General features: G+C 41.5%; 1 protein-coding gene across 2 annotated transcripts in view; it reads right to left on the bottom strand.

Annotated features, from left to right (window-relative positions):
• FRMPD4 (FERM and PDZ domain containing 4) overlaps positions 1-17,551 on the bottom strand; it is a gene marked incomplete at its 5' end in the record, with an annotated part of 310,938 nt that overhangs the window by 94,173 nt on the left and 199,214 nt on the right. For both annotated transcript variants that reach the window (XM_084268209.1, XM_084268208.1), the window contains one exon: positions 16,075-16,191. In XM_084268209.1, coding sequence (XP_084124335.1) covers positions 16,075-16,191 — 117 coding nt within the window. The remainder of the gene's footprint in view (positions 1-16,074; positions 16,192-17,551) is intronic.

The following is a 17,551-nucleotide window of genomic DNA, read 5'->3' on the forward strand; positions in this document are numbered from 1 at the left end:
ATTTTTTTCTGTATAAGGGGGCTTCCAAAATGTGCATAAAATCATATGTGTGAGACAGAAAGACAGAGATTAGCAACCTTCAATTCGGAGCAGGCAGCAGGTAGGACAAGAGGCCTGTGACTCAGCTGCCAGAGAGACCAGAGACCGCATCTGCTACCCAGGAGACCATAGGTCTGGAACAGCTGTTGGAGAGACCTACTTGTGCACATGCATGGGGTGTGTGCATGTGTCTCTGCAGCCTGATGGCAAGCTTCGGGCCTGGCTTGCTGACGCATAAGAATAGGGTCTGGCCATTTGTATTCTTTACGCTTGTGCAAGCACCATTTATGACAAGAGTGCTACATGTAAAGGTGCTGGCTGCCTGTATGCGTGACTGGTGGCTGCCTCTGCCTGCAAAGAGCGTGTGTGTGTGCATGTGAGTGCATGGGGATTACATGCCCAGCTTTCTGTGAGCTGGGCCTGGGGAACCGCAGCAGCCTTGTGTTATCAGACCAGGATGGGAGGAATCCCCTTTGGTCTAGAGGGCCACCAACTTGTCCCCTCTTAAAGCATCTTCCACATTTGCCTAATGTTATTTCAGTTGTGCTACCTTAATTAAACAACATATAAAATGTATGTGGCAAAAATGGAAAGGTCTGAGAACTCATGAAGAGCATTGGTATTTTTATACATTAGGGTAAGGGGGATAGAAGATTTTGGCCCAGTTAGAAAGGAGGTCTGGGGCAGCATGTAAAATATACACCAGAACATGCTGACCATTTGTAGCCTGATGACTTTACTCCAATACCACCACTTGTCTGACACTAGTTAACATCTACATAGACTTCCCTGAAATGTTCTCCAAGTGCAGCTCTTCCTTGGGTGGTTGTGGTAGGTGTTGCATGGCCTGCACTGCAACATCCCAAGTTGTTGATGGGCCTGCTCGAGGCAACTGCTGTTCTTAACTGCTAAAAGTACGCTATTGATATTGAACACTGAAAATAAAAGTCAAAACAAAAAAGTCAAACAAACCACCACCACCACCAAAACACAAACCAAACAATGTCTGTGAAGGTTACTCGTAGTGTTAGATGAAAGAACAACTTTATTAATACACAGGGGGCCTCCTCAGCTACGGGGGCTTTGGCAACTTGAGCCATATACACGCAAAGGAATTCAAATTGTTGTTTTTTGAGTCCCTGAAGAGCTGTCAAACTAGGACATTTCCAAAGCACTACCATTTATATTGTTGGCACTAAAAAGCTACTCACTCAAAAATGTCACAGCACTTACATCATTTAATATATTTACCACAGTTATGCAGAAATTCACACAAGCAACTGGATTCCCTAAATGGCGCTTCAAAAAAAGTGGTATCAGATACTAGCAATTACTTTTTTTATATGGGTGGGCAGAAGAGGACAGCCAACATATCCTGATGAAATTAATAACTCATCCCAGTTATTATCAGACAACAGCATAAAACTCACAACTGTCAGCAAGAAATATTGCTGATTCATTGAACTTGTCCTTATATTCACAGCCCACTTCAGTGTTTTTCACTTTAATAAGATTGATGATAGCATCCATTTTCCAGAAAAAGAGAAACATTTTGTTGATACCATGTATAAACACTTAAGGAAGAATATTTCCTCTCCTATCTTTCAATGAAAGTGTTTTTTTTAAATAGAGTTATAATTCATCATTCTGTGACAGCATTTGGAAAAGACCATTTATACAGTTATCTAAAAGCCTGGTCAAATCGTATCATCTCCTTGAATATCATTCCATTTAAGTACTTTTATTACCCATACGCTTACTAAAAAACACTGATCTTTATTCCACTTTTTATGTGGTAATCTAAATTGCCTTGAGTAATCTGTCTAACAGAGATAATTAAATGTGTTTCATTAATTTCTGCAAAAGGTTCCAAGGGCATGCAGTGGATTAAAGTCTGGTTTACAAATGTGTTGCTCAGATTCCATGATCTACATGTGAAAAAAACAAGTAAAGTGCCACTTGACTCATGGGAAAATAGGAAGGGATCTGGTTTGCCATTGCCTCCAGACCCTTGCTATTTTACACTATATAATACAAACTGTTTCATAGAATATGCTAGGTAGGAAGGGACCAACGCCTGCTTACCCCAAGGATACCTTTTACTAGGATCAGATTGCTCAGAGCTTTATCAAGCCTGACCTTGAATGCCTCCAGGGATACGGCCTTTACCACCTCTGTGGACAACCTGTTCCAGTGTCTCAAATGAAGAACTTCCTAATGTCTAATCTAAACCTCCCCTGCTCTAGTTCAAAACTACGGCCTCTCATCCTACCGCTACATGTCCATACAAACAGTCCTTCCCCAGCTTTCCTGTAGGCCCCCTCAGATACTGGAAGGGCACCATAACATCTCTTCAGAGCCTTCTCTTCTCCAGGTTGAAGCAGCCCAACTCTCTCAGCCTGTCTTCGTAAGAGAGGTACTCCAGCCCTCTGATTAGCCTTGTGGCCCTCCTTGTACCCACCCCAAGTCCATGTCCTTGTGTTGAGGGCTCTGGAGTTGGATGCAGTACTCCAGGTATTATATAACCTCTTTTAAATATTTACTAATGACCAGAATAACCCCATTTTGAATTATTCAATCCAATGCTATAGCCGAAAGCTTGGGAATGAACTCCATTGCTCTAATGCTTAAGGGTCTTCTCCCTTGCAGACTAAACATACATCCCCTTTAGTTCTTTGCCACAAATGATTTTTTTGGTTTAAAGAGTTCTCATTTCTTCCTGGCGGTTATTCCCTCTTGATCTTAGTTTTGCTGTATTAGACAAAACTACGTCTTCTAGTCTCTCTTCACATAATGATTTTTCACTCCCCTAATCATCCTAACAGCATTTTCAGCAGTTCTTACCATTTGAATCCCCTCTCTGAAACACATCTTGCCACAATTAATAATACTTCCCTGTCTCCACAGTTGCATTTTCCATTGACATACCCAAATGACAACACCGGGATGTCTCTCAACAATTCAGCTAATAAATTGAGGTTCCCTTCGTCAGACATTTCGAACACATACTTGGGAAGTAGGGGAAGATTTTGCTATTAATTCTTAACTGCATCTTTGAATCTTTACTGTATTCATATGTCCTCTACACAGCATCACCCACTCTTGTGCATATCCCTTATATGGATAAAGAGCCACTTGCAAGATGTTTTAACGGTTTCTTCTAAGAAGCAACTTGGGCTGAATTTGTGCAAATCTCACTTCAGCTCTTTAGTTTCTGCTTCGCAAGAAGCTTTCTGCCTCGGCCAGTCCTTTTAACCATTCCTTGCACAATTGTTGCGTTTTTGCAATGCCTTAACTGATGTAGTTATTCAGCTAATTATGACTCTTCTCCCAGTTTTCAGGTGCATGCACATCACTACAATTTGAGACTTTATAAACTAGAACAAAAACACAGATGACGAAAAACAACATACTTTTTACAGTTTTTTTCTTACCATCAACAAGAATTATTGCACAAATGGAGGAGATATATATATATATGTGTGTGTGTACATACATACACACATGTATCTGCCTCATACACACAACTCTATGCCATTATATTGAATCTTGAAATGGTACATTCATAAGGAATGAAACACTCCTGTCTTTCTCTGTCACTCTTGCCTCTCTGAGTTTCTTCCCTGAGAATCCCCCTTAGTCTCATATGCATCCACATTTTAGCTCTCTTGTGAAAACAAGAATTTTCAGATTTATTGAAAGTGATAGCTTGTCTAAAATGCAACCATTAGATCACCTGCACCCGCTGTCTTGGACAGATATACCAAAGTAATTTTAAAGTAGCAAAGTCAGATGCCAGTAGCAGCTTAGCTGCTGCAGCAGACAGATCAACTCGAGTTGTAAAACCTGCTTGAGAAGTCAAACAAATTTTCAGATAGTCCATGCTGAGCTTTATGATAGCCTGAGAATGGCAGGCAGTCCAAGTAACTTAAAAAGCTCGGTAGGGAGTGCCTATTGCTCCTCCACGTAGCACCAGCAGTTGTGCTGCATTCTATGTAAATCTAGCAAAAGCCTTTACAGATAATCACTTTTCTATCATAAAAACATCATCATGACTTTCAAATATGGCACAACATTTAGTGTGGCAACATGTGGATTGCTTAGCTTTTTAATTCGTCACTTATAAAAAAATTTGCATGTAATTCTTAAGTTTTGACACAGATTTGGGGAGGAGAGGGTGGCAGTAAATCCCTTGGAAAAATTCACTTAATCTTACCAAGCTTCAGCACTGCAATCAAAAATTACAATAAAGTTAAAGTCTTTCTAGAATCTGCTAATTAAAATATAACCACCAAGCACACGGGGAATCCCAGTTTTATGTGGCAGCTTCATGTGCTCCTATAGCAAAGAAACAACAAAAAAACCAACCACCAAACCCATGATTTTTCGAGAAAGCCTGTCTGAAGGTTCAGCTAGTCAGTTCTTTAAATTTGAGCACAAATATCAAACACCTGCAAGTTTGTAGCCACTACCTGGCTACCTTGTTTCAGACTGCCACATCCTGGGCACAAGGAGTCGTGACATCCTTTCTCTCTAAGGATGACAGGGAAATGCCAGTTGACCCTGAGTACAGCTTGTGGAAGCAGCACCCTATGGAAAAGGAAGAAGCCAACCCAACCAAGCTTCCCAATCTGAGCAGCAGCTCTATAGAAAGCCATGTCCTGACATGCTTCCCAAGGGCGTCGCAGGCTTTCAGCGCAGGGCTCAATTGTCTATGCGAGTCACAGAGGCGAAGGCTGGAAAAGCAGCTGTGCAGCTATTACACATTATGTTCAGGTGAGAGGGTTCCTCCTTCAGGAACCGTATTCCTGAAGGCTCACGCCACAAAAGCATCTGCTCCTATGATATGCCCATTAGTTTCCACTTGCTTTAATTAATTCTAGTAAGGAAACTAACAGGACTGTTTTTAAATGCAGTTTGAAGACACTGATCTTTGGATTCTTCTGACCAGGCATTGTTTGATGCCTTTTGGAAACTTACAGCCAGTCACGGTATGACACTGGGGAACCTAGCCACCATCCTGGCCCGTGCCTGAAGGTGTGGGAACACCTATTCTTTTTATACCTATGTTTTAACTGAAAAGACCAGCAAATGGAGACTTTTCAGCACGCAAATCCAATGTTGAGCTAATCTTTTTTATGGTTTCCTTTTCAAAGGTAGACCGCTAGCTCATCACTCCCTCGTACGCTGTTTAAATGGTGGAACATGCATTTTAATAGGATGCTGGCAACAGGAATCACAAAGCAAAATCCCTAAATGTCATTACTACGAGCTGCCAGAATCAGCCCCTCGTGGCTTAAAACAAAATGTCTCTTATCAGTATGGCTTTTTGCCCAGTCTCTGCTGTCCAGCTCACGGCACTAACTGGATTAAACAGAAACAATAAAAACAGCAGCAAAAAGAAAGCACTGCACAAAAGGGATTATAAGCAGGAAGAGAAGCAGAAAGTACCTCTAAGACTCCAGATAAAAGCATGGTGTTCCCACCTGATCAAGCCCAGCGACAGCACGATGTAATACAGCACTCCATGTGTGAGAAACAACCTCCTGTATCTCATAAGATGTTTCCGAAGGAACTTCTCCCATATATGCCTGACTTTCTGGTTTTACCTCATATATCATCAATATTTAATTCTTCCTCCAACATGTACCAGATACTCGTGTCAGGAGCTAAGTTTTAACAGGGCTTCTGCATTTTCCTATGAAGAAAGAGTACCACCATAAACAGATCCTTTCCATGCTCATACCTACAAGATGCGCTCAGTATTAACCTCCTTCTTTAAGAACTCGCTAGATGGAATGATTTTGGGATACAACTGCAGCACTTATCATGAATCTTTAACAAAGGCATTTCATCCCAAGATGTGGGAAAAAAAACCCCACCTTGACAAACTGCATCTCAATGTGCAAGACGTTTTAACTTAAAGCTGACAAAACAGGATATTAGAGCAGAGCTAAAACCCCCTGACTGCTTACACAGAGAGACCCAAGTTTATGCTTTAAATAAATAGGGAGCCAAAGACATCAAAGACTATAGATTCCCATAGTCAAAACCAGACCCCAAAATGTACTCTGACAGGTTTGGCAAGTTTTGATTTCCACAGAAAAGGTGCAGTTGTGTCATTTTCCAAGCAGCAGGTCTGCTCTCCAAGGGCAGAAAGCCCAACGTGCCACAAAGAATGAAAGCAGCATGATCCCAAGACCCACCTGAGAACAGTAAACACTCGTGAGTTTAACGTCAGCAACATCTTGCGAGCTCAAGAGACTCCCCACATGTTCAGAAAGCAGAGGCACTGCAGAGCCTATAACTGCCTAAAACAGCATGAGAGATGCAGATCGCTCACACACTGAAGGCAGCTCACTGCCACTTCTTGCAGGTTGACAGAAAAGAGTGACAGGTGCCACACTCATAAACCTGACCTCATGGAAAAAATCAGCACAGCCCAAAGCCATCAGCAGGCATTTCTTGGACAGAGGAACCAATTATTACACCATCTCTCTGATCACACTGAACACTTGGTGATAAACCAAAAGTAGAAATTAAAGCTCCGAATCGAGACTGGGCAATTCAGCTTTATGCAGGAGGAGACCACACCACTGAGACCAGTACAGCTCTCCTGCAACCTAACCAAAAGCCAACCTGAAAAAAAGAAAACCAAAGCAGCCCTAAACCAAAGCACTGAAAGCTGGGAACTTCACATGCTGGCAGATTTGCACCTCTGATCCTTTTCACAAATACTGACAAACCAGCTAGGAATAGAGCCAGAGACAAGCTGAAATGCGCTAGGATCGATTAATGCATCACCTGGTGTATCACCGAGTATCTAGTGCCCTATCTGCAGTGCAACCTCATATGCATATCGCACATTAAAAATGTTGCCTTACAGCACAGCTACAAATAACCATCTTTCCTCATGGAAAAAAAGGGCAACACAAAGATCACTGAAAAATTAAAAGCAAAATAGCACTCCTATTCTGCTCAATTTCTGAAACTATGGCAAAAGTTTTTCCTCCCTATTTGTATCCCAAATAATAAGTCTCTCCAGGTTTTAATTATGAAACACTAAATAAACCCCATGAGCAAACACTTATTCATATCTGTCTGCCAAGTTCCTATTTGTAATTCCAGCTAATTACTTCCCCTGTCAGGAAAATATTCTCTCAAGTCCCAAGATGCCACACAAGCACTTCAACCTCTTTCATTTTATGTCTCCCAGTGTTCGATACAGAAAATGTAAATTCCTTTGGCTACTGCTGGAAGAGTAAGAAACTTGAAATAATCTCTGCACTGTCAGCAGGTCTTTTACCTTGTGTGCTTAATCCCTGTTACCATGGTGATATTTAATTGCGCAGCCACACAGTTTGATTGGCTTATTTTAAATGGAAGTTTTTCTGTGGAACGGCACAGCATCCTAGAGAACATTAGATAAATGGCTTTCAAAATATTGCAGTGAGTCATATTGTTGTCAGTGACTAGATTAATTTGAGTTCAGTTAAACTATTTCTTCACCTTAATCTTATACATATATGACAATGTACATAATGCAAGGATTTTTAGCATTATATTTGGGCATTTTGGGTACAATTAAGCAGTATTTTATTGTAAGAAGGGCAATTAAAACCTAAATGAGAATTAAAATTCAGTGAGCTTTTGTTGGTAGTATCGTCTTTCTAAAACAAATTACCTTGCTGTTCTACAATAACAACCCAGATAAGAACCTTCTACAGTAGGCTTATACTTGATTTTCTTTATATAAAACTGCAAATATTTTAATATGACAGAAATTAAGCCAAAAGGATAAATACAGCTTCTTCAGTGCTGGCTTTCATACACCTCAGCATGCAGCTCCTTAGTGTCTGAATGACAGCTGGAAAGGCCCCATCAACATGGTCTTTCCTGACATGGCATCACATATTAGCTAACTTGTTTTAAATTGGGTAGATACACTGTGATGTACTGGTGGACTTCACCCGTGCTATTTAAACAGCAGCAATACACTGGGATAATGCTCACCCCTTTTTTTCTGCCCTATAACCTCACTGCAGTGTATTGTTTTCTTAATGCTGCAGCTGAAGCTCTGGGGGAAACTTTCACCTATCCTTTGCTGTGTGAGGTCCCAGTCCTGTTACTGAGTACAGACAACTCTGCTGTCTTTATTTTTTCAGGCCTGTGGCCACTAAAGCCCCATGGACAGCCTGCAGTATCATTTTACCTTTTCGGTGTTTCCCCTCTTTAGTTTTAATGACTATTACCTAGCCCTGGTTCTGTTCCACATGCAGAGCATCTGTGTTTGCATCACTGGGGGGTAGCAGCATGTGACCTGAGATGCATTTATATACTGTAGCACACGGACAAGATGCTGTCATGCCATAGGAAATATCTACCCAGAAGCATGTGAAGTTCAAGAGTAACGAGGACTTCATCTTCTAACTTCAGTACATTGTGACCCTGGGTTAGAATACCATGATTTTTATTTTTTTTTTTCTTTTTATACTGGTTCCGCTCCAGGTCTCCTATTCTGCTTTCTAATCCTCCAAACACACAAGAGTAACCATTTTCAGTCTGCAATACTTCTCTGAATTTCATGGCATCCCCATCCAGTTTGTGTTTGTGCAGACAAGACACGGGACTGACTGGATCAGAAACACTGACTTTGCTGTAGCAGAGGCCCAAAGTACCTAATTCCCTCTACTCCCCTGAATGTACAGCTACATCCAGGCAACCTGAGGGTAATGGGCTGAGCATAAGCTTATTTTCCTAGTGGTCTCACCTACATTCCTACGTTCTTGCATAGCATCCCTCACCTTTCCATTACGAGGAATCCTCTTGGTTCAGCACATGATGGTTGCAAATGTGTGCAGAGAGGACTCGGAAAGGGCAACCAACCCAGCAGATGGGGCAGGAGCCACGCTGCTGTGGCTAGCTCCTGAGTTACTGCACACCAACTGACTTTGGTGCAGCTGCCGTACAATGCAACGAACTCGCCATTTTCTTCATGCTCTAGTTAAAACAACCCCACAAGTCAGCGTCTCCTTGCTATTATTCCCTCCATTATAACAATGATTTATCCCAGTCAATATTAACATCATTTAGCCTGTCATTATTTATGCCTGCCATATTTCTGACTAGAGCAACAGTTCTCTGTAAAGGAAGGACAATTGTTAAATCATCGTCTCATTTCAGGAGGCAGAGCTGATGTCGCAATACTTTTTTCTACCATATGCTCAAGTTGTCTCTAGGTAGACCACTCACACAAACAGGTTGCTATATAATTTGCCGCCTTCTCCTTTCTAATTATTCAGGTTTGCTTTAAACAGTCACTTGCATTTGTGTGTCCCTGCTGCTGCTCATCTCTTCTAGCCCCGCTCCCCCTCCCACCATACGATCCTGTCCTTGAGCAGGTCAAACCCTTAGCAACAGAAAGCAAATTTGTATGCAGTCTGAAAGGAGCACAGTAGCACTATTTCTCTAATAGCACACTATTCAGATCAACATTCTGTATTAGTGACAAGGGAATTCAAAAACAAAGAGAGAGAAAAGCCAAGAATCACCATACCAATCAGACCTGTTGTCCACCTGGTCCAGTATCCTTTCTCTGACAGCACTCAGTACCCACTTCAGAGGAAGGTGCAAGAAACCTTGTAATTATAGAATAACCTGATTAATACAGGAAGTTTCGTCCTAGCCCTAGGCAGTCAGCAGCTGACTCACCCGCTTGTCTGAAACATAAGATTTTATATCTGTTCTAATTTTTTTTAATCCTATGTAACTTAACGGTGGAAGGCTCATTACAAATGTACATTGCAAATGTACATTTGAATCCTATGAAGCATTTTAGGTTTTACCGTAACCTGTAGCTGAGAGTTATATTTGCTAATTATATAGGTTGTACTATTTTTATCACTGTTAAACTGCCTGCCATTCAATCTCATTGGATGTCCCTTTTAGGGACGGGGGAATAAGTGGGCCAGAAAGAGCGATTCCACTGCCTGTTCCCTCGGCATCTCACCTGGGAGCGGAGATGCCTGGAAAGGCACACCAGAGTCAGCCTTTGGCTTGAGGCATTACCCTGGCACACAGACTGCCTTCATTCACATCCCTAACCTGAATCGAAAGGAGAAGGAAATGAGTCATCTTTCCAACACCCTGCATAGGTGCAAGTGCTCTCACGCCAGCTGAGGGAGGATGCAGCAGCAGAGCTGCCCGTATTTTTGAGAACGCCACATAAATACTCTAGTGAATTGAGTCCCCATTGTTTCTGCACTTAGAGAGGAAGGAATGCAGTGCATTCAGTGAAGGGCTATATAACATCATACCTACAGGGCAGAAGGCGGCTCCTGTGACTTCAAACTTTCATTACAGCCTTACGTAGTCTTACGGTACAAATAACAGTAGCCCTTTCCAAACACGGGAAGATGAATTACACTGTAAGAACAATCAAGGCTATCACTGTATTTTATATCCTTTGATTGTTTTCAGAACCTTCCAACAGAGGACACCCCAGAGAAATATTCTAAGAAAGGACTACGCTACCAACAGCCATGTACAGCCTGGAGAATATATGGACAAGAAGGTTGGACATACCAAGAGAAATTAAACAAAAACAAACAAACAAACAAAAAAAACCCACACAAAAAAGCAGCAGCTAAATAGTCTGATCCTCTTCTGTGCTTGTGTATCTTGAAGTAAACTGATTAGCAGGCTGTGAGCCTCAATTTTGCATCTGCTATAAATTAGCGCCCCTTAATAAGCAGGATGCTTGATTGATACGTCATTAATATCATTGATGATTATGGTCTGTCATTCCAAAAGGGCTGGCCAGCTATGGGGCTGGGTCTGGAAGAAGAACCACAAAGGCCAGAGAGGACACACTCAACTGCATGGAGGAACCCACTCCACCGTTCAGAAAACATGACTAAGTTTCCTATTCTAAGCACATCGAGCACTGAAAGAGTAAAATGAAGACTACTAAAAAATTAGGCAAGTATTTGAGTATAGAAGATTATCAAAGCATTGTTGCACTGTAAAGAAATAACACACTGCGTATGGTTCGAGAGTTGAGGATGTTTCTGAGCTGCACGAGCTACCAAACACCACAAACACCTTATCTATGTTTTATGTACAGGTCAAAAGCTGACATTCAAGAATTTCTTATTTCAGCAATAGTGCAGTCACTAAGCCAAGCAGGGACAACCAAAATGTAATGATTTCACAAGCCAAAAAATCATGGAGCTGATATTATATGCAGGATAACATACCTTTGAGGAGACAAAGAACTAAGTTTGCCAGATACACCTGGAAGAAGTCTGGAAGAATTTAATGTTACTAAATACAAAAACACCAGTGAAAAAAAACACTCCAGATAAAATATATGTGGTGACATGTTTCAACTGGTGTAGCAACCACATCATACTCAGATTCAGAAAGACTTATGATGAGCAGGTCTCTCCCAGCTCTGCTGTGAGCTCTGGGGACTGATTGACCTGTGATTTCAAGCCAAGCAGTAATGCTGCAGGCTTTGATCTCTGGGAGTGTTGCCTTTTATTTCATGCCTGGGGTCCCAGCTGTTTGCCTACTTTGTTCCAGACTGGAGCACAGAAACAAGCTAATATGCATGAGGTACAGATGGTCAGGGTCCTTTGAGTGAAATAGGGAGCAAACCAAACTGGTAACGCAGACAGACCCTGTCATTCCCTCTGAGGCAATGACAAGAGTTAAAGTAAACACGATCAATAGCATCTCTTGCAGATAAGGATATGCCAACACGGTGACTTAACAGACCTCTCTAAAAATTTATAAGAGTGTAATAACTAACTACACCTTACTGGGATCACTGTGCTTGGAGCCCATATAGGAAGGGCTACTCTTCCTTTCAGCTAATCTGATTTCAGACTCTGATCTTTATTTGATAGACAGAAGCCAGATCACACAAATAACCGAAGTATGTTTTACTTAAGGAATTAAATGGGAATCAAAAGAGCATGGCTTTTCACAGCAACAAATGCTACTTCAACTCGCACCTTAAGAGTGCAGTTGTAGAGCAGCCTGAGCCCACACAAGTCTGTTGCAACCTTGTTCCCGTGTCAGTCAGGTATTTCAAAGTGTCAGCAATGCTGCTCATCACCTGGCGTTAGCCGTGCTCTGAGCAGGAGGCTGGACCAGCTGACCTGCAGAGATTTCTTCCATCCTAAACTGCTCTGTAACTCTATCAGACCATGTGGAAGACTGGCTCAGTGAGCTAAACTGACATAACTTTCACGGCTTTCTCTGTAGGATTGATTTTTTGTTAGGTTTTGCCAGTTTATTTCTCTCTATCAGTTCCCCTCTGGATCTGACAAGCAGCAACACTGACACAAGGGCAAAGACAGTTCTGAAAATCAAGTAAGACTGCAGCAGTGGCAACTGAGGGAAGCCAGAATTGCCATGAGGCTAAATCCTTTGTGGTCAAAATCAGCCCAATCCTTCCTGCTTTGCATGCTATCTCCCTACACTCACACTTAAAATTTTTTCATAAATTTTGTGTTTGGATTCTAATTAGCATTACAGAAATTTCTCATAATCGTGTAATAAATGTGAAGAAAACAAGCCTTTAAAATGGTTAAATACACACTGCAAACTCTTTCATATTAAGGGCCCAGCCTAATACATCTTATGCAGTACAGAAGCATGCTGGAAGAATACTAGATGATTGCCATCCTCCTTTACTGCAATGTATTACTTATCTCATAAGGCTATTTCAAGTAAATGTGGCAAGTTAAAAGGGAACGGGTGAAGTTCTGAAACTTTAATTTACCATGGCCTAAACTTAAGAAAAAGTATTTGAGAGGTTTGCAAAATGACCCTGGTTGTGCCATCTGTACAGAAGAGATAATGAATTGATAGTGACATCTCCAAACATTTTGATAAAAGGCTCCTCTTGCACTTTTACAAAAGTGCTGCCTGGTGATGTATGCTGCCCCTGATTAGCTCAGACCATGGGGTCTTTCAGAGGTTTGAAAGAAACCAAATTTGCTCAGCAGAAAGAATAAACATCTCTTCCCATTCACGCCTTAAAGCATTCGCACCGACACTGTATAATTACTTTTCATTTCACCAAAAGATTCTCCTGCATTCTCTATTCCTCCCACAATTTGAAAATTACAATTCTGTCTGCTTGCAGTTGAATGGATATGTACATATGGCACTAAGTAAATTATTTAACTAAAAAGCAGTTAATGTTGCTATGAATTATGTTATTTGCTTGTACGGAATTCATGTGCACATTTCACTGTGATAGTACCTGGTTTATACATCTTAAATAAAAACCAAGTGAAGTATTTGAATTGCTGCTTCTCCTTCAGTGTGATGCAATTTGTTAATCTGTATGGCTATCAGAACCCTTGGAGACAATATGAAATGTTATCTTGCTGATCTCTCTCCTGCCTTTATTGACATCCCTGTCAACAACCATCTAACTGTTTCATTCCTAAAAAACCAGGGGTGAAAAATGAAGGAAAGAAAATTAAATTCTGTTTTTCATTTACATAGTTCACGTAACATTTCCAAAAGCAGTCATATTGAAAGCCAGAGAAGGCTGCTCCTTGGTCAAAAACCAGGCCTTGTAAGGACAAGGCTGCGATACGGCTCCACAGAGGAATCCCTGGCAAAGTCACCAGGTGGATTCAGTCTCTGGTCATTCTTCTAAAATGAAGATATACACTGCCTAACTACCCAGTCACAGCTGATGTCCATCAGTAAGGGTGGACAGCTGGTGATTTGGTATGTATGTGGTTCCACATGGCTTTCTGGTTTCATTCTGTTTCCGAAGGTACGGCCTCTTAATGCATCCTTGGGGACTGTCACTTCACATAAGACACGTTACTACTCTGGAGGCACGGCTTGTCCACATGTTACAGCCAGTGCTGCTGCTCAAAAACATCTGATACAAGAAGAGGTACTGCAGCTCACATGATGTGCGTGTACATATAGCATTGTTCAACTTGCACTTAAGACTGCTTGGAGATATCAGTGGGTAAGAAAGCCTGGAGCAAAGTATAAAAGGCTGTTGCAGACCAGCTTGCTCAGATCTCATTTTCTCCACAGTTGTGGGGTTTTTTTGTGGGTGGGTTGCTTTGTGGTTTGGGTTTTTTCCACAGTCTGCTATCTACGTGGAGGGTAAAATGGAAGAAAGATTGGGGCCCCACAGAGAATGGAGAGCAAGCACCTTATATGAGCATGGGAAAAAGACAAAACACAAGCCTAGCGTTACTTAAAGCATAATTTGGCACTGCCTGTTATGGATTTTTGTTCCTAGATGCAGTTTTCTACATTTAAGAGAGGGGTATGGCACTTTAAGGTACTAAAAGGCAATCCAAAAAACAAACAAAATAATCATTAGCTACCGAGAGTTCGAAAACATTCCCAAATTGCGAAATTAATGAGTACTAACGCACTGCATTCTGCAAGCCACAGCTGTTTATAGCTACACAACAAGTGCAGCATCCCATTATGTGACCAGTGAGAAAAGAGGAGGAATCAAACGTAGTGCCTTGTCCTCAGAAGCAGGATATTAGTTGTTCAAATGAATCTTTGTCACACAGAGGAGAACAGTCTGACAGTCTACAGAAAAAAAAAACCAGACAACCAAGCTGCGCAGGTCCCTTTACTAACTAGAGCAAGAGAAGCAGTGAAGTCACATCTGCACAGTACCTTGGAGGCGAGGCTCACCTACACTTCTTGACAAGCCTAATTAGTTCAGGGGAAAAAAAAAATCCACCCTATGATAATAGTTATATTGTGCCTGGCATTCAGCTTCACATTGTCCAGTGCTGCACCTGGTGCCTTACACACACGCGAAGCATGAGAAATACTTGCTCAAGGAAGAAAACGACATTCCAAAGTCAGCTTTTGAGCTCTCATTAGCCCAGACAACTTGATCCAATTTGGACAGGTGTGAAATTGCTCTTAATCTTGAAAGCCTGCAGGACACCATACTGCTACACACCTTGCTGTGGCTTCAAATGCAAATGGCTCCTAGGAAACCAAGGCACACACCCTGGGAAAAGCAGGAAGGAAGAGAGTGTGGAGTGATGGGGAATCCTTATTCTTATGCTGTTCAGCTCTGCTTCTGCAGATTAGGGCTCTTGAGTAAATTAAGGGTTTTTAATGGTCAGTTTATAAGTCTGATCCTTCTACTCTATGTTAAAAGAAAGAATTGTAATTCCAATCCAGGACTTTTTAAAGCAGTTTCTAAATAGACTGATAAATATAAAAATGAAATAATAATTAAAAAAAACAAACCTTAACATGAGCAGAACCAAAACGCTAGCCTTAAAATATGATGTAGGCTAAAGCATCTAGTGCTGCAAAATAGACAATGAATGGTTTGGCTAACTCACCACAGTCACACCTATTTAGTTAAGAAATTCCAAAGTCACTTAAGAGTACATTTGCTAGAATAGCATACTATATCTTATCCAGGCCACTTAAATGACTTTAAAGAATAATACACAGTTTTCAGTGTGAAAAGAAAAGCCAATTTTGTTTAAACTCAAATAACCTACTTTGACATTCATTTTGCAAGCCTTTAAATTCAGAGCTAAAGGACTATGGGAAATCTATTAATTAGAATATTTGGTATACAGGATCAAAATGTACACTTTCTCATTACCAGTATAATGAATATACTAGACAAACTGAAAGAGCTCATATGGCAGTGATGAAGAATAATTGTTAGTCTCAGTCAGAACTGACCTTTTGCCTCATCCTTTAAACATGACATTTTTATACTTATTTTTTCATTAATGACATTTGTTGTAAATTCTCCACGAATTACAGGTCCTTATATTATCTGCGTTTTCTTGAGTAAATGAAATAACCAACTACCAAAACAAGGCACAATAAAATACAGTCAAAGCCATCTCCGTGCAATAAATCAAAACAGATGAACATCAACTGTGTAGGGCAGATGCAGGAATTAGGATCCCAAGGAGACAGAGTAAGAGCAGGGCTGCAGAGTTGCAGTACTGTGCTATGGACTGCGCAGCTCACACTTACTTGATGAAGTAGTCTCTTCCATCTCTGTTTGCCGTCATCTCCCATCCATAAGGTGTCCCCTGGTTCAAGCTCCAGGTCCCAGAAGGGTGCGGCCAGCCTGAAGACTTGTTCCTGTGGCTGCAATTTCGGGATGGATGGGTGGGGAAGCGGGGGGGGGGGGGAAGGGGGGAAGAAAAAAAAGCAGTTACTTGTCTGTTGTATTTACTCTTCTGCTTTACTTATTTCACATCTTTCACTTGGCATGCAATTGCTTTCATGGTCGTGAAATACACAGCCAAAACTCAGGCAAGGGAAAACAGGTTAGCAGGTCTACTTAGATTTGCAATGTTCTTCCAGTCAGTGGAAAGACAATGTAATTTCTAGTGGTCTTTGAGTTCAAGTGAGTCTGTCGTACCCCGTCAGTCCAACATGCACAATACTGATTTTTCAATAGGTTTTATTACAAACCTATTTTCATCCACCGCCATCTCCTCCCATTACAGTGCCAGCTCCTGGTATAGTTTTAGCAAAAAAAATCCACTAAACCAACCCCACCAACCCACCTTCCAGCTGCAGGTAACACACGTGTTGCATTACGGCACAGGCAGGAATGCAGCACCTGTTCTAGCAAACTGCTGGTAAATCACCTCTTGTTTCATGTGCTGGAGGGAAGGAGCTCTAATGCTTCTGCATATGGGCACAAAATTGAGTCAACATGCAGATGTTGTTGTGCTTCGTTGTTATCACAGAATCACAGAATTGTAGGGGTTGGAAGGGACCTTGAGAGATCATTTGGTCCAACCCCCTTTAAGCTCTTCCTCCAAGTAACTTTTCAAAATGCTGCAGTACCTCTGAGCATGCCCCTGCTCGAGCACTCTCTGATAGTATTCCCGCTCCTGAGAAAGGACCAAGTCATATCCTCCAAAGCAAAGGATCTGTCTACTAACTCCACATACACAAAAAGATACGGCTAGAAAATATCCCTGATAGCTTTCCCATAGTAGATCCTAAGTTCTGCAATTTTTTTTATTCCTCACTTGCAGAAATTAAGCTACATGTTACAGTACATTGCTGCTTTCTGTCGTGGGACTTGGAGGTACAAAAAGCAACAAATAGGTCTTTCAGCAGAACTAATCCAGTCACTGGTATCTATGTACCATCAGAGAAAGAACGAGAATGGGAGGCAGGGCCAGCAAAGGTGCTGAAGACCACCTGAGAGCGCATCACAGACAGGCGAAGATGAATTGACACACCACACCAAATACAATCTGAATGATTTGAGTTGGTTGCTTTCTTCCTCTCTGCCTTTTCTCCAACCATCAAACATACCACAGCTTAGTTTTATTTGCTGGATTTATTTAAGTTCAAACGCTAGCAAGGAACTTCCTATCTCCTGCCTTGGACAGAGATGCAAGAACTTACTTCCTTTAAAGAGCACAATGTAACCTGGTGAACGCTCCTCTGAAGGAAAGGAATTGGTCTCCACAGACAACACAAC

The sequence above is a fragment of the Gallinula chloropus genome, assembly GCF_964237585.1.
Source record: "Gallinula chloropus genome assembly, chromosome: 1".
NCBI classification, from domain to species: Eukaryota; Metazoa; Chordata; class Aves; order Gruiformes; family Rallidae; genus Gallinula; species Gallinula chloropus.